The 16977-nt window shown below is 39.7% G+C and overlaps 2 protein-coding genes across 5 annotated transcripts; both read right to left on the bottom strand.

Annotated features, from left to right (window-relative positions):
- Positions 1 to 781: 781 nt before the first annotated feature.
- LOC116381844 (chemokine-like protein TAFA-4) lies at positions 782 to 8438 on the bottom strand. 2 transcript variants are annotated; one of them, XM_031844291.1, is made up of 5 exons: positions 8287 to 8438; positions 7290 to 7409; positions 5604 to 5759; positions 5248 to 5372; positions 782 to 4192 (listed from the first exon to the last, which is right to left on the bottom strand). In XM_031844291.1, the coding sequence occupies exons 1-5, from the start codon at positions 8309 to 8311 to the stop codon at positions 4181 to 4183; spliced, it is 438 nt and encodes a 145-aa protein (XP_031700151.1). In that variant the 5' UTR covers positions 8312 to 8438; the 3' UTR covers positions 782 to 4180. The 2 variants fall into 2 exon arrangements, with proteins under 2 accessions (XP_031700151.1, XP_031700150.1); XM_031844290.1 differs by lacking the exon at positions 782 to 4192 and having other exon boundaries at positions 4396 to 5372.
- Positions 8439 to 9134: 696 nt separating this feature from the next.
- LOC116382559 (NEDD8-activating enzyme E1 catalytic subunit-like) lies at positions 9135 to 15939 on the bottom strand. Of its 3 annotated transcripts, none has more exons than XM_031845707.1 (18): positions 15895 to 15939; positions 15761 to 15799; positions 14217 to 14340; positions 13970 to 14050; positions 13781 to 13863; positions 13480 to 13560; positions 13335 to 13378; positions 13184 to 13248; positions 12936 to 13091; positions 12311 to 12413; positions 12098 to 12208; positions 11900 to 11953; positions 10510 to 10546; positions 10342 to 10423; positions 10136 to 10236; positions 9986 to 10049; positions 9828 to 9882; positions 9135 to 9721 (listed from the first exon to the last, which is right to left on the bottom strand). In XM_031845707.1, the coding sequence occupies exons 1-18, from the start codon at positions 15912 to 15914 to the stop codon at positions 9633 to 9635; spliced, it is 1389 nt and encodes a 462-aa protein (XP_031701567.1). In that variant the 5' UTR covers positions 15915 to 15939; the 3' UTR covers positions 9135 to 9632. The 3 variants fall into 3 exon arrangements, with proteins under 3 accessions (XP_031701567.1, XP_031701568.1, XP_031701569.1); XM_031845708.1 differs by having other exon boundaries at positions 15719 to 15799; positions 15895 to 15927; XM_031845709.1 differs by lacking the exon at positions 15895 to 15939 and having other exon boundaries at positions 15737 to 15799.
- Positions 15940 to 16977: the final 1038 nt, after the last annotated feature.

Below are 16977 nucleotides of genomic sequence, written 5' to 3'. Positions count from 1 at the left end.
AAACAGGCATAAACATATAGCCTAATTCCGGCCAAAGGTTAGAAATTCTGCCTTCCGGCACCTCTGAAACTCGACACTGACAAGACTCCAAGAAGAAAAAGAAATGGTCCTGCACATAACACAGTAAAACCACAAATGGTTTGCTGCAGCTTCATAGCAATCAACCTTATTATCACTTGGGTGAGGAAAGTAATTCCACTGTGATCCATTACACTTTTTTCACCCTGTTTCAGAAATACAATATACTATATCAAAGTAACACATCTGATTCTCAGAGCAGTTTTGCCCTCTCCTCTCTGTACCAAACAGTCTGTTTCATTGGTGTAACATGCAGCCATGAGGCATGAATGCATATGAATACATCACACGCAGCTGTTAACATTAATATCATCCAATTAATGTTTGTTTGTTAAATTGTTCAGCTCTCTATTTTAATTAAGCAAAACACTGTAATATCTTTTCTAGATAGTATGTATGCATAATGACAAAATAAAATAGATGAAACCCCTCAGCCATGACCAAACTACTTTCAGTCTATTGCTCTGAGTCGCCTATATAGTTGCCTGCAGTAAAAGAAGGCTCATTTAGTTCTCACACACACACACACACACACACACACACACACACACACACACACACACAGAGACACAGACACACACACACACACACATGCACACACACACACACACACACACACACACACACACACACACACACACACAGTAATACACACACACAGTAATACAGAAAGAAAGAGAGAGACAAGGAGATTTGTGTTTACATTTTTATTACAAGTGTCAACTCCATGTGAGGAAAAAGTTGTTAAAGGGGAATAGAACAGCGTTTTCATTATGTTTTTCATGTGCCCCAGGACAGTTTATTTTCTATTAGTGAATATGAACTACTGTCCCCAATAGACACTCACAAGAGAGGGAAGGTTCTCTACCACATATCACCTGCAAACTGATATCAAATAAGCTGCCAGAAATGTGTTATTTGTGAGGCGGTTTGAGGTACGAGACTCAAAGCTAAAGAATTGTTCCGGCCTTTGTAAATAACAACTTTTCTGTTTCATTTTGTGGATGGAATGGAGAAAATTGTGAACTTATTTAGTCTTCAGTTCATCTGTTATTGTGTCATCTGTCAAGAATGTTTCTTGTGTGCAACATGTTCAAGCTAAGAGGGAGAATCCCTTAACTCCTACCTTAATTACCTTACTTTGGCTGCCTTCATTTTGAATTCAGGCTATGATTTTTGTTTTAAAGCCATGTATTGTGACAGCTGCTCAGAGGGTTTCTGCGCAATTTCTCCAGACTAACAGAGATAAAGCTCTTTTGACTGGCTTTAAGGTTATTTTAAAGATAATGAAGCAGTGTTGAAAGATTTCTTAAACTTTGCTGAAGAGTGGGTATGAACCATCTAGGACACATCTGAAAGTCACCTAATGAATGTCACACCAGCTCCTTGCTGCATAGTATTTTAGAAATATAGGCACAAATTTGCGGATTCTTGCTGTTATCGTTGACATAAATCCCACTGGGGCGCAAAATACTTTTACCTTATTTCAAACTTTTATCCCAGAAAGTTAGTTGTTGTTGAGAATTTGAAAACAAAATCTCTTATTTGAACAAATATGGCTATAAAGGTTACAAACAATATACAAGTGCATTATTTATACTGTGTGCAGCAAAAATTGAAATCGCAATATGTTTGTGAAAAACAGAAGTGAGTGTAAGGATGGTATATGTAAGTCACACATCACCCTATTCAGTTCAATTCCCAGTGGATTCATCGTCTCTGCAGCTTCTGTATAGTCGGAGAGAAAATGTAGCTCCAGGAGTTCCTTTTCTTTCGTACGCTTTCTTGTCCAGATCTACTCAGATTTTAAGAACAGTCTTGGAACCTTTAACTTCAATGAGCTCTGTATTTTTGTACAATATGAATGGTTCAATGAGCAGGAATAGCGGATAAGACTACTGTTGGACTTCTGGAGAAGCCAAACCCGCTCTTGAGTTGAACTTGCAGTACAAGCTTCAGCTGCCAAAACTGAACCAGATCAAATGTCACAAATTATGAAAAACAACTAACGATTATTATCTGCAGGCTCCTGATTTAAACATTCTATCTAAATATTGTCAGAAAATAATAAAAAAAATGCCTATCATGATTTCCTGAATCCCAGTGTGATGGCTTCAGATTGCATATTTTGTCTGACCAACGCTCAAAAACCACATAAGAATTTAAAAAAAGCAGTTTATCACAATTTAGATGCTGGAACCAGATGATGTTTTTTGCATGTTTGCTTGAAAAAATATTTACGCAGTTAAAATTTAAAGCTGTATGTTCTGAAATAATACTGTGTTAACGTGGTTTCAACACAGGTCATTGTAGCACTCCTTCAAGTGCAACAGCTGCGCCCTATTCAAGCTTGTATTGTGCCAGAGAGATGTTCATTCACATCTAAGGTAATTTCGATGCCACACAGTGGTTTGTGGCGTGGATTGAATTACATTAGAGTCTCTATTCCTGCATCCACCCATTTTAAAGTCAGCACTCAAATAGAATACACCGAGGTCTTTTGTAAACAGTATGTTGAACCACCATCTTCATACGTTACCTGACTGATCTTGTCAGATCGTGTTTATAATACCGTCGTCAGCTGCATCACAAGCTTCTGATGAGTTTATAAAAACAGATACACAATGACACGTTACAAAGCCCATGAACAGAATCACAATTTGTTATGTGATCAGCTTCAACAGAGGCATACAACTCCATCTTAGTGGATTGATTTAGAGAAGGGAGGTTTTCTAAAATATCCAACACATTCAATATCAGTATATGGATCTTAAAATGACATGATTTTGTTGACATTCACAACACTGCCAACATTAAATGACAATCAGAACTTGAAATCTTACAAAGCAAAGCCATGCATAAAGTGACTTGAACTGCATGACAGCTCAGTGAAGGATCCCAAGACAACCATAATGTATAATTGCGTTGCGTAAATGTTGAATAAACTGCTTAGAATTCAGCTGATTTCAACTAGCACAGCATGAGGCATTCATACAAGTCTGATGCCTCCGACAGGATGATTTGCAGTCACTGCGTTGGTGTTATTATAAAATAGCTCTTCATCGCAAAGGTAAAATGCAAAGTGTGTGACTGAACTCAAGAGATAAAAGAGAGGCAATCGGGGTGGGGGAATATTATTCATGTAATAAGAACAACTGATGAAATGGTAATAACAGTAAATACTCTGTTCTGTTAGTGGTTACAATTTGCTTCAAGGCAGAGAATCTCCAATATTTCCTATCATTACTATGAGCAGAGTTTCCTCCACAGAGAGACAAACAAAAGCATGATGTAAATACTCGCAGCAGTGAAGAAGCTTGTCTTCTCCTCTCTCCCCTTTCTCCCCATGATTAGCATTTCAAACAGTCCTTGTTTTGCATCAGAGCTTCATGCTTGTGTGCATGCCATCACAGCCTTGCAGGTGGTGGCCTGTCCAACCAGTGGAGTTGAAAAGAACTGTGTGTGTGTGTGTGTGTGTGTGTGTGTGTGTGTGTGTGTGTGTGTTTGGGAGAGTGCCTCTTCGTGGTAAGGAGTAGTCCAAAGGGATCTGACCTCTTTACAAAGCTCAAAGTAAGTCTGCGGGACAGCATTGTTTACAAATGCTACATAATCATAAATTTCTTAGTATTTGTGGTCTTCTGCTTTGATCAGCGGAGACAGTCATGAACTGACTGAATTCACATTCTGCCTCCTGAAAATCCACAAAATCTCTTTTTAAGTGTCTGCCAGCAGGCCCATCCAAACTTTGATTGAGTGCGTCACAATGTGCCCAGCATATCAAGCGCTGAAAGAAAGATACAGACTTTGCAGGAGCTGCCTGTTTGGACGGCGAAAGGGTGATGCGTCATTTTATCTTAAACCGGCTGCTAATAGAATGTCCACTCCATGGGATTAACCCCAACTAAAATTGTGTTCAAGCTAAATGGAAATTAAAATAATGAGTTCCTGCAGTTTAAAGCACAGCAAGGAGATATCTAATTAAATCTATATTGTTCTTTGCTCTATCTGATGGGCTTTCAGTGTCCTCAGAGTCCAGAGTTAGTTGAGGTGACTGCAGCAGACCGGGACAGACTTGTGCTGATTAAATGGAGCTTCTGTCGTGCTACCGCGCCACCTAAAACAACAATATATGAAAGTACAAAATTTCACAACTCTGGTTTTGTTAATTGATTATTTCAATATATTTTACGCAAAATAAGGCAGAGATATAATACATTTGTATTCAGTATATAAAGTAATTAGCTTCCCCTTTACCAGCTACAACATTAACATAATGTACATGCATCAATAATTATAATCCAAAAATATGCAAATTCTGAAATGGGGCATTCTGCATAATAAGTACTTTTATTCTTGGTATATTTTAATGCGTATATTCTTGCACTTTTATTTAAAAGTCCACTGTGTAGGATTTAGTGGGATCTAGAAGTGAGGTTGAAGATTGCAATCAACTGAGAACCCCTCTGCTTGCCCCTCTGCTGACCCCTCCCTTTACAAGCGTGTTGGAGAACTACGGTGGCCTTCAGGTAACGTGGAAACGCCAAAGGCCCTCACTAGAGCCAGCCAATTATACACTAATAAAGACATAATCTTGAATATTATATTCCATTCCTGCCAATAGATACCCCTAAATCCTACACAACTTGCCACTGTTTCACTGTAAAATGTTTCCCCCAGGAATCTTATATACATGAAACAGTTCAACAAAAAGGCAACTTATAAGAAAGTGCATTTCTAAATGCAGTGGGTTTTCCGTTGGCCGTCAGATTTAATGACATGGGTTTTACTGTTCGATATTAGTTCACAGCTTATTTCATGTTTGTCCTCTTGGCCCCATCATTCACCAGATTATAAAACTGGGTTTTGTGAGCCAACTGTGCCTGGCGGAGAGAAAGAGTGTCGATATGGCCAATGGGAGCAGTGATTATGCTTGATTGTGGAATCATTCAGCATCAAAGGAGAGATTAAAAATATAATGTTTTATGTTGAGTATTCACAAGTCGGTCGGCCCCTGTTTTGCACATGAGTAATGCAATAAAAAAGAAGAAGATTTCTTGAATGACTGCATTTAAGCGTCTATAAATACCATACCTTTAACTAAGGCCTTTTTGTGTTATGTATTGTGTACAGTATTGGTGTAACTGTGACTTAGACTAATGCAGGCCTTACCTTTGTGGTCTTTACTTTGTTCCCAGAGATGCACGACCAACCAGTGAGGTCAGGGAGAACTCGGCACTCTTCCCCCTCCAGACACGGCGCCATTTTACACCACCACTTCTGACGAACAATGGATGCTTGAGAAAAACATACCACAGCCGAAGGTCACTTTTTAGATGGAAGGACTTCAAAAAAATACTTGTTTGGAAAAAACATTTTGATCAGATGTCCCACTCTCTGGTCCTTGCCAGCCTAAGTGGATTGTGGTGAAACTGACAAACCTGAGTCTACTTTTACAAATAATATATTCCAGTCATGTCAGAATATTTCTGGTCAAGAGAGGTAGAAGAGGGTCCCACTAATATTACCTTCGACACAAGAGGGCAACGCCCTCGTTGTCCCCGCCACCTGTCCTGGGAAGCAGGAGCACTTGACTGTTTGAGAGCGTTCCTCAATCTTGTTCTTATTGCAGCAACGATGAGCAGCAACCACTTCACAAGTCCCTGTCCTCTCCTGCAATGACCCTGTGGATGAGAATTTAGAGGATAAGATGACCATTTTTACAGAGTAAGGGGCCCCTTGAGTGACTTCAGCCTCTACAGATGGCAGAATTATACTCACATTAGATGTAAAATTGATAAATACAGTAGTATTGTAGTTACACTCATTGAGATGACCAAATAAGCAAAGACAAAATAAATGTATGTTTCTAAAGCTACAGCACCACCAAGTGGAACAAAAGCATCAACACTCATGCCACAGTAAAGGAAAAACACATTCCAATGTCAAAACATATCAGCAGCAATCCAAGAGAATTGACCCGAATAAACAGCATGAACAGAAATATCTGTCCCACAACTGCTTCTGCATCATTTCACTGAACAATAAAAAACAAAGGAAGTGCATGTTGCTTGTGGTGATTATTACACCGCTGATGGTTTGTGATGATACACTTAACCTGAACTTCCAATAGAATGGGTGCAACAAAGCTGAAATAAAAATGTAAAGTGAGAAAACCCATGTATGCATATTGCAAATATAGCACTGAGGTGTCTGTGTGGCTGCATGACTGGCTACACCTGCAGGAGTGGAAGGTCAATTCATAATTAAAGTAGGCTTTCAAATTGGACTACAATCAAAGCAAACAAATTAAACATGTAATTAAACAAAATCAGGACGAATCTTAGGTGTCATGTTGGAGGTCGTGGCAGTACATTTACTTAAATGCTGTACTTAAGTACAATTTAGAGTTTTTTTCCATTTAATGTCACTTGATGTTTCTACTCTACAACATCTCAGTTGAAAATATTATATATTCCAAACAGTGGAAATACTTATAAAATACAATACAATATAATGGATTATACCAGTGGTTCCCAAAATGTCCAGCTTGTGACCCCTTACAAAAAAGCTACCGAAAATAAATTTGGGTTGCATTGTCTCTCCTTGCTGTGTTGACATGGCCATTGTTGGCCACGCCTGCTTTTAGTGCATGTGAGCGCCCACTGGTTAGCTCACGGCTGCAACTCTGTAGTGCCCACGCTCCGAATCGTCCTCAGGTAAACACTGTTAGCTCTTTCAGCACTTTGGCTAGTTTGCACTGTTAGCGCCGTTAGCAATGAGACGATGGCCATGTTGAGAGCCGTTGAGAGGCAAGCTAACTGCTCCTAATCTCTGACGTTGCACCTTTAAGTAAAGGACCTTAATACTTCTTCTACCACTGCTGTAATGAATCAATCTGTATCTGCAGAGGTTCAGCATGCCATATAGCCTACAGTAACATTATACTGTGGCAAATCATGGCCCATCAAATCCCTCTTACAACATATGAAGATAAATATTTGTTTCTGTGGATTATCTGTTGTACTACCAGTCTCTGAGTGAACATGAAAAACTACGTCCTCCATACTGATTTCTGTTTCTAATGAGACGCATAGGATTTCAGGTTCTTGTTGCTTGAGCTGAGCTCTCTACCAGGCGACCATACTGGTGACCATGATTCATAATGAGTCCCTCAGGGGAGTGTGACTGGTCTGGTTGGGTCTCGCACCTACCTGTCTGTCCTCGGGAGCTTTGGTTGCCAGTGGACACAAGCTGGCTGCACAAGCCTACTATACAAAGAAGCAGGAGGCCCCAGTGTAATGGTCCAGCCAATATGTTCAGCTTCATATCGCCTGCACAGACAAAGAGGTTCACGCACTGCAAAAAACGCCAAATCTTACCAACTGTATTTGTCTAATTCCTCGTCAAAATATCTCTTAACACTTAGACACCATCACTTAACAAGTAACATTTCAGTGAGATATAGGGACTTGTTTTCAGCAAATGCATCTTATTCAGTAAAAATATACTACTTTTGAGCTTATTATGACACACAGCACTTCCAAATACTAGTGAAATTCAGCTCAAAATCTGTTTTCCAGCTAACTCAAGTTTGTTTTCCTTCTTTCAAGCAAAAAACATTTTATATTCAGTGTTGAGTTTTTTTCCGGAATGCACACTACATCAGATTTAGGACAATAGTTTCCCTAAAGTGTGTGATCAAAAAGTAAATATTAAATGCGTCTGATATATCTTGACATGATGTTCATAAGATCATTACATCTATTTGCTCAACTGTGACTCGTACATCACTGAGCTTCACCAAGGCAAATCAAATAAATGATCAGGGGCTGGACTTTGGGAGCAGATGGGTCCTTGCACTCAGTTCTGACTCAGATTATCCCTTCAACTGTAAACATGTCTGCATTCAAAGTTAAACCCCAGTCCAAGTCAAAGAAAAACTGGGATGTACACTTTTATCTGAAATTACAGCAATAACTAATGCAGGAAAAAGATGAAATGAAGTGAAACATAATGGAGATTATAAATTAATCCGCAGATTATTTTCAATAGTAAAAAATATATATTATAAAGTTAATAAAATAAATGTCCTGTACTATTTTCCCAGAGTCCAAAGACAATTATGTAAAACTGAGAAAAAGCAGCAACTCCCTACATTCAAGAACCTTTAACATTTAATAAGTGTACTTTACATATTCGACCTCTTACCTCTGCTCGGGTTATTGATATGCATGATGAGCCGCTGCAGTAGCCTCCAACTGTTTTTGGATTCGCATCATGCACACTATATATATATATAATGATCCTTTCAGCAAGGATGCAAAAGTTTGCAGCAGATATGATCCTCCAGTTTCAAAAGTTTTCTTCCTTAATCCAGAGTAAGAGCGGGGGGGGGGGGGGGGGGTCGCGAGACCGCCTGCCTGTTGCTAAATAACGCGCCCTAGCTGTAACAGTAACAGTCAACACGTCAGCTCAGTGAAAACCTGCACTTTCACACTTCAGCTCCTCTGCCTGGAGACACTATACCTTTCAGGCAGGATGTGATGTGAGAGAAATATGTTGTTCTGTGAACGCAACACTCCAGCGTGCAAAGCCCCGCCAGCTTTTCCCGTAAGGATAATTAAAACTTAATCAAGACAGAAACCATCTGTCCCCCGGACAATATGCGGCCACTTTCATTAGCGCCCTAAGAAGCTTAAAGTGAGTATCGACATCCTGTCACACAGCGGACAGAGGATATCAACTGCATCTGAAGGCCAAGTCATGATCCCTTCTCACCAGCTATTGGATGCGTTTTCTTTGAGCTCATATTTGAAATGCTGTCACTTCGCCAAACACAGCAACGGTGAGATTTCACATTTGTTTGTTTGCTTCATTTGCAAGCCAATAAAGACGCATGGGGCATAACTATTCAATTTGATCTCACTAGAAAAGTACAATAATCATTTCCAACATATTTTTAATTGCTCAGCGATCGATATTAAAGAAAAAGTTTGACAATTTGGGAAATGTGCTTATTAACCAAGAGGTAGAGGATTGAGACTACTTCCCCAGTCTGTGACATAAAACATTTTTTATTTCAACAAATAAAACATCCATCAGTTATTCTAATCTTAATACATTTCCTTTCAAGGAACCAATGTTTTAAAAACAATGTATGTGCTGTGGCTGTAAGCCAGCTGCTTTTAATACATTTTAAGTTCTTAAAGATAAACATTTAAGCGGCCCAGTTGCTTCTAATTGAAGACAGATGACAAAAAAATCTTTTAAAAAGAGACTTTTTCTTTTTACAACCATGATAATAAAACTTTATTAGAGCATAGTGCACATCATTACTCTCATTTGATTGACATTGGATATAGCTATAATAGAAGTCAAAACAGAGAAATAAATCGAGAAGTAACCGTGACCAATAAAAAAAAAATGTGGTTAAAGGATTTTATATTCATATGACAACCAGTCCAATCATCTTATTTACATTATCATATCAAAAGTGCTCCTGCAACATCAGTTTGCATTCAGATGCATTCTGACCTCAGCTTCGTAATGAATGTTCAGGTGGTGAAATTGAGCTTGAAGAGAACCGTCTGAGGCGTGGTGACGTCGGCCACAGCCAGTTCCTGTCCATCCGACAAGCCCAGCTCTGCATCAGGGGGAAAAAAAAACATTAAATATGATGTTATCATGAAAGTCAGTGGCTTCAGGTCACTGGACAGACTGAGAATGATTGGAGTAGTGCTTCTTGTTACCTTTCAAAGTCTTGCAGAGGTTTGGCCTTGTTCGCTCCTCGATGGACTTAACAGACTGGAATAAAAATGTAATCGTAGTTTAATCGTAGCTTATTATGAAATGTGGGTGAACAAACACCGTGCAGCATTCAAACACTAAATAGGCTATTGTATATTACCTGCAAATACAGCGTCTTATTCTTCCCTTCCAGAGTTGTGGTGATAGCCGGGGATTTCATTTGTCTGAAAAAACCATTCATACACAATTTGAACATAGTCATTATATTTGCAGAAGACGCATTACAAAATATTGTTTTCTGAATGCTCACAGAGAGGCGTTCTCTGTAAGGTACTCTAAAACCTCCTGTAGTCTGGCAGAAGAAGGGAACTGGAGATCCTGAGGCACCTGGCTGCAAGCTGAACAATTTTCCTGCCGATCAAAGATGATGTAAAGTGGTTATTCTCTGTATGGAGAAATGTACATTTCACTGCTGACAGGACGGTTATGGTTAAAAACAATTAGGGCTTAACATACCTTTCGTTCAGCTTCAAAAGTGTAGGTGTACAGTCCATCCACGTCATTGAAGACCAGGTAATTGTTTAAAGGAATATACGCACTACAAAATAAAAATTGGATGCTAAGTAATGTTCATTTGACAAATCAATTTAGATGAGAAATGAAGACTTGTCATTTGCTCCTAACCTTGTTGCAATTTTAAAAACTTCAGTGGCACAGGCAGCTATGGAGAACAAAGACAAAATTAAGTCTAGTTACGTCCATCCATTCATCCATCCATCCATCCGTCCAGCCGTCCATCCATTCATTCATTCATTTGCTACTTCTTATCTTTGGCCGGGTTGCGGTGGCAGCAGGCTCAGTAGGGTATTCCAGACGTCCCTCTCTCCAGCAACGCTTTCCAGCTCTTCCTGGGGAACCCAAAGGCGTTCCCAGGCCAGATGAGATATAGAATTCCCCCAGTGAGTTCTGGGTCTACCCAGGGGACTCTAACCAGTTTGACTTTTAAAAAAAGGCGTCCAGGAGGCATCCTGGTCAGATGCCCGAACCACCTCTGCTTTTCGACGCGAAGGAGCAGCTACTCTACTTCCACTTCCCTCCGGATGTCTGAGCTCCTCGCCTCTTCTCTAAGGCTGAGCCCAGACACCCTACGAAGGAAGCTTGTATTTGTGATTCTTTCGGTCACTACCCAAAGCTTATGACCATGGGTGAGGGTAAGAACGTACAACGCCCTTATCACTGCTGCTCCATTTTACCCTCGCTCTTGATCAAGACCCCGAGATACGTGAACTCCCTTGATTGGGGCAGTAACTGACTACCATCTTCTGTCTTGAGGGTGCAATCCACCATTTTCCCATCTAGTTGGTACCACTCCAACTCCCGCACCAGCTCCGGTTCATTCCCTGCCAGAGAGGTGACATTCAACGTCCCTAGAGCCAGTCAGCGATGCCAGGGGTCGGCACGCCTCGATCCCCATCTTTGCCTGCCGCCCCGGTAAAATGGAAATTAAGTGAATTGTACAATTGTTTAAGTACCATGTATAATAAACTCCTCTACCAAACAGCAATTGCCCTATTAAATCATGTTAACTAGCTAGCTAGCTGAAGCTGATAAAATCCACTAGTGACAGTCGGGAGCGTGTCTATGTTCCCTCAGTCCCGTGTTCCCTCAGATCGGTACCTCTGCCGGTGCCATGTCATTGTTCTGGCCCATTATTCCAAAACCTCAATAGTCAGAAAAATGTCCCATTGGACCAAAAACTAATTAGTCCTACAGCTGATCATCCTGAAAAGAAACGCCCATTGTTACAAAGGCCTATTGCTCCGACAAATTCAACAAACAGAGGCACATAGCGAATTATTATTCAGAATGCAATATTTTTTTTCTCATACTATGGCACGACCTGCACTACTCTGCCTCTGATTGGCCGATCAATGACATAAAATAGTCAGTAAATAAAAGCTACCGCTTTTGACATTTCCGCAAAGATGTAACTGAAATGTTTTAAATACTTCCATTCTTGTCAACATCTCTGAACAGCCACAGCTACTGCCTCAAAAACATGGGAGTGTCATACCAGCAATAACAGCATTAGTTGATGCCACGGCAGGAATGATCCTCTTCACAACTCCTGCGGCAAAAAAAAACAGTCACCGGTTTCATTCATAGATACTTGTGAACATGAGAGGTGATGAAAAGGTTATCGGAAAACAAAACTAATTGACATACTACATTAGTGTTGAATGAATTATTGCCTTTTAATTCGCAAGTTCACCTTGAGTGAGTCGGTATGTCACTCCTGTAATGTTAAACTCCGCAGCTCTTTCTTGGGCTCTGTCAAACACCCACTGGATGTGCTCCGGATTGTCTCCATCTAAGCCGGTTTCTAGTTGAGAAAAAGACCCTTGTGGTTATCCTTTATCGTAATAATGTACACAGGCAGAAGGTTAGGTAATGTGGTCGGATGTGTTAAAGTAATTTAGCTTACCTCCAAATGGTTTTTCTTTGGGCCACTGTAAGATTCTGGCATATTCAACGCAGTGTTCTGGTAGCCTCGGCATTGAGGCAATGGTGCACATGGGGAAATTAATCTGTGGAGAGTAAAATTAGGGTCAAGCATGCGGATATATACAATGTCAAAACTGTAAAATCAAAGCTTGAAGCACTTCATGAAAAGATTTGTCCATGAAATGTGTACTTAATTTTATTTTCATCATTTCTTTTTATGTGTTTTGGCAAAATCTGTGTTGCAAAATAAAAGTCACTGCTGTGCTGCTTTTGCACTTCACCAGTCTGTATTCAACACGTTTTCCCCTAAATGTTCTGTTGCCGGTTATTTTTCTGCTCAGTCGGGTAGCTAATCTGGTAGCTTATGTTGATGACCCAAACAGCTGTTGCTGCAGATGGAAATGTGAAACAGCCGCTTCTGAGCACCACAGATTTCTTTCTCCCACCCAAAAGACAAGCTGATCAGCAGATGTAAAAGCTTTTGCAAGAAGTTAATAGGTCGATTAACTACCATTCATGCTTTAACAACATAATATCTGATGTTTACTGTATTTATATGAATCTTTGAAGTGAAACTAGAAGATAAATTGCGGTTGAAAAGTGACCTGTGGCGGGTACAGCTCCAATGTGCAGTCGATGCATGCCGTCATGCCGGGGAGAATGACACGAGCGTTTCCTTTAAAGCCCTCTGTTCCTCCATCAATGAGAGGGATGATGGAGCTGGGGTCCAGGACTCCGTCTTCATAGCTCAGGAGGGATATCTAGAGAAAGCAACGTCAATCACACAACTTATACCCTCCTACTATGCACAGGTATACCAAGCGAACACAACACTCAAATCTCTGTCTCCTACCAGCATCCCGTTCATCCAGCGTCTGGCAATGATGGAGTCCAGTCCGCAGACGATGATGTGGAACTCTGCAAAGAGATGAGCATTTGAAACATCTGAGGCGCTTACTTGGGAAGCTCCGCTGATGCATGGATCTTGTAAGAAAAACACTTACGCCTGTAGAAAGACTCATCAAAGTGTTGTATCCTTTTAAAGTGACTGCGTGTTATTAATGAGGAAAATAAATCGCGGTCAAGATATTTTTTTTACACTGTAAACTAAAACTTTTCAGCTGTAAAAACTGTTGCTGCAAAGGATACGGGACAACTTTACATCCAGGGATACGACTATTGATGAAGTTGGCAGCCACTTCTGCCTTTGGTCGCCCAACATCTTTGGGCCTGAATGAATGCATACAGCAGTTAATGCATGTAGGACATAGATGCTGAATGTAATCTGATTTGATCGCACTGGAACAGACTACTACATCACACTATGTTCTTTGATAAGCATTACGTAAATAATCAACGGGAAAATTATAAGAATGTTGTTTTTTATTTCTCAAATTTTAAACTACTGTGAAAACTACGACGAGGAGAATAAAATAGAGGTGAAACCTACCTGAAAAGAAACTGCCTGTTGAGGTTTGACAAATCAATGGTGTCCATGTCAACCACATGAATGAGGCGAAACCCAGACAGGGCCTAAAGCACAACAAGCCTGTGTGAGAACTTATCTAAATAGAGTTTGTTTGCTCAGCTTATATTTCAGCGGTACATGAATTAAACACAGAGAAACGCTATTTCCTACCAGATTTTTGAGGAGTTCACATCCAAGCCCTCCTGCTCCAATGACCAGAATCTTGCACGTCTCCAACAAGAACTGTAGAGACTGAGATGAAAGAAACACATTATTAAAAGAATAAGAATGCACTGGGATTTGAAATATCACTATCACAGGACAGTGTGAAGCTGCGAGCTTTATCGCACTAGACTGTTTCAGTTTAACACGTGAGAAGAACGCTCTCTGTTTCCATTAAAGTATTCCTGACTTTTACCTCAGTGCTTGGCTCAAAGTCAGGATGGGTGAACGGGCCAGGTCTCTCCAGAAACTTCGTCACATGATTCCACCGGCCATCCCAGTCGCAACCACCGTCCCTGTGTCCACCATCTACAGCCATTCTGGAAAGAAAACACACCATGATGTACTGAACCAGTACCATGACTTACATTAGTACATTTCTCCCTACTTATCCCTCTATTAATGCCATGTATCCCATATTATAAGCATATTTCATTTCCGGAAAGTTGTGTGAAGAAGGCAATGAAAGAAAATGTTTGCTGTGTTAATAACATTGATAGGGATTAATAAATACGTAAACACAGATGAAAAAGCATCCATTCTAGTAAATTACAGGAACTAAACTGCTATTGATCACTGATTTATGGTAAACCAGCCACCTGCAAACACTCTCAGTTGGTCATAAATCAACATCATCTGGATTTGATCTTATTTTGGTGATAATGGTGCGTCTTTACTAATCTCTTGAGATTACACAACATAGTGATTTCACAAGCTGTTAGTCAGGACCCCCACAAGGGGTTGAGAGATGGATTTAAGGGGCCACAAAAAAGATTAGCTATGTAGGAATAACATTCGGAATAATAATAATAATCATTCAGCAACACAGAGGATTCGTTTTATGACTGTTCTGTAATATTTTCTTCTTGTAGCCTGTAAAAGATTTTCAAAACAAACAGTGTAAGAGGAAAATCACTCTTAATTTAAACATCTCACATATCATAGACATGCACTCAGTAAACATACAATAGAAATGACTTTTTCATACAAAGGCAAAAAAAGATGTGACTAACTGATGGCAGTGCAGCAAATGTGTCATCAGGAAACCAGACTTTCCAGAGACTCTTCATACAAATGGGCCTCGTCACTATTCCATACTAACTATATAGCATATGTGCTATATAGTAATCTTTAAAGTATACTGTTTTGTTTAGCAGCTAGAATATAACGAATCAATATACTGTGTGTAGTCTAGTGTTTCATACCAATATCAAATTGCACTATGCATGCCCCATCACACACTAAAATGCAAATTTGTAATGCCACTGTCTATTAAACTTTCTTGTGTTTTCAGCTGAAAGTAGTTCCTCTATTCTTTCTTTGTACATTGTGGGACATTAGTGTGCATCTCATTCATGGGTGAAGTTTATACATTACCGATTTATTTGAGTTTACTTGGTTGTCACTCTTCAAATATGATACACACAACATAACCTCAAACCCTGTTTAGGATTAGTATGAAACGTTAGTGTGGAAGTGTTAATGTACACAGCTGCAATGTGCTGGCCATTCCGGATTTGTCTCGTATGGAGCCTGCAGGTTGGTGCAGTGCAGGGTCTTTGCATTGTGTGTGATACTGTGAATGGATACTCTGTGTAAACGGATGAATTGTACAAATAGCTAACTGGGTTATTGAGTTAATGTTTATTTTCGTGTCTCTCCTGGTCCAGCAGTCGCTGCTCAGAGTGCAACGCAAACCTGCTGCCAGTCAGAGACCTTTATTTAGCATTCGTCACTAACTTCTCGGTCACGTCCTCTATTCGCCGTCTTTTCTTCTCCCTGGAAGAAGAGAGTAAAACAGGGTTCAAGCATGCCGAGTTAGCGATCAAATGCACCGGTTTAAAAATCATATTTTGTCATCCATTGGGACTTACGGCTCCTCGGCATCCGCCATACTTTCACGGTCCCATTTCCCCGATTGTGTCTCCTGTGTTTCATGAGCGTCAAAGCTGCACCCAGCAGCGCCAAGTGCCCATACAGGGCTAATATATTTTTACTCAATCTTCTCCTCACCCAACCTTTGGCCATGAATGGTGGAAGTGTCGTATCAGATTATATGTAAATGTATAGAAGACACACTGAATATCAGTTTATATGTAAATAGAAGAAACAGTGCCACATTTCTCACAAGAAAAGGTGGGCAAGAAATTGCTGTGTTCATTATTCATATTTCTTTCATTGCATTTTTCTCAGTTTTGATTTTAGGATTCACACACATTTAAAGATAAACAATTTTCCTGAAAGAAATTCGAACTCATGAATTTTCTTTTGACAAAAAAACAATCGGTCTATATGTTATTTATTTATTGGTTTATTTGATAAGGGATAGTGGACATTAATAAAAACATTGCTGTAAATGCGCCAGAGTTAGCGCTATTTTTCATCTGTAGTCCCAAAGCAGATGTTACAAAGTAAACCTAAAAACAGAATAGAAGATTACATTTACAAAGTTATGCAATATTGACACTTTACAATGCGTGCAGAAACAATGAAAGAAGTGAGAATATTAATATAAGTAGTATCATAATTCAGGAGACTCGTATAGTACATTGTCAAGTACTAACAAGACATGCAAGAACAAAGGCTCTCAAATCAACACACACAAAGCAAACAGAATGAGGGATAACTATGTTAAATAAGAACATGGACTGAAGACAATAGTATGCTGCATTGTTAGACACTAAATATGCCAGAGGCACAAAACATAAAAGTATGCAGCAGAATATGTTAAATATATAAATCAGTCCGACACAGCTAAACAACAATAAAAGATATGCAGGTAGATGAGGGTCAGACAGGTGACAACAGACAGATGGAGGGAATTAGTATTTGTATCATATTGTATTATATCAATAACCCCTGTGGAGGTTTCTTTTACTGTCTACATTGTTATTTAAAAACGTACATTGTCTATTCGTCTCTTTTAGATGTTGTTATAATGCTAAACGCACCTTTTT

This window comes from Anarrhichthys ocellatus, unplaced genomic scaffold (assembly GCF_004355925.1).
Source record: "Anarrhichthys ocellatus isolate YVR2014 unplaced genomic scaffold, GSC_Weel_1.0 scaffold5, whole genome shotgun sequence".
Classification (NCBI taxonomy): domain Eukaryota; kingdom Metazoa; phylum Chordata; class Actinopteri; order Perciformes; family Anarhichadidae; genus Anarrhichthys; species Anarrhichthys ocellatus.
This window is presented reverse-complemented; position numbering and strand designations above follow the sequence as displayed.

Bases quoted from the DNA above. Each gene is read 5' to 3' on its own strand.
- LOC116381844 (XM_031844290.1), bottom strand. From the start codon at position 8,311: ATGCATATCAATAACCCGAGCAGAG. The intron at 7,410-8,286 runs GTAAGAGGTCGA...TTGTCTGTGCAG, and splicing joins TATCAATAACCCGAGCAGAG to GCGATATGAAGCTGAACATA. The intron at 5,373-5,603 runs GTAATATTAGTG...GTTTTTCTCAAG, and splicing joins GTTGCCCTCTTGTGTCGAAG to CATCCATTGTTCGTCAGAAG.
- LOC116382559 (XM_031845707.1), bottom strand. From the start codon at position 15,914: ATGGCGGATGCCGAGGAGCC. The intron at 13,864-13,969 runs GTAGGAAATAGC...GTTGTGCTTTAG, and splicing joins GTGAACTCCTCAAAAATCTG to GCCCTGTCTGGGTTTCGCCT. The intron at 13,561-13,780 runs GTAGGTTTCACC...GCATTCATTCAG, and splicing joins AACAGGCAGTTTCTTTTCAG to GCCCAAAGATGTTGGGCGAC.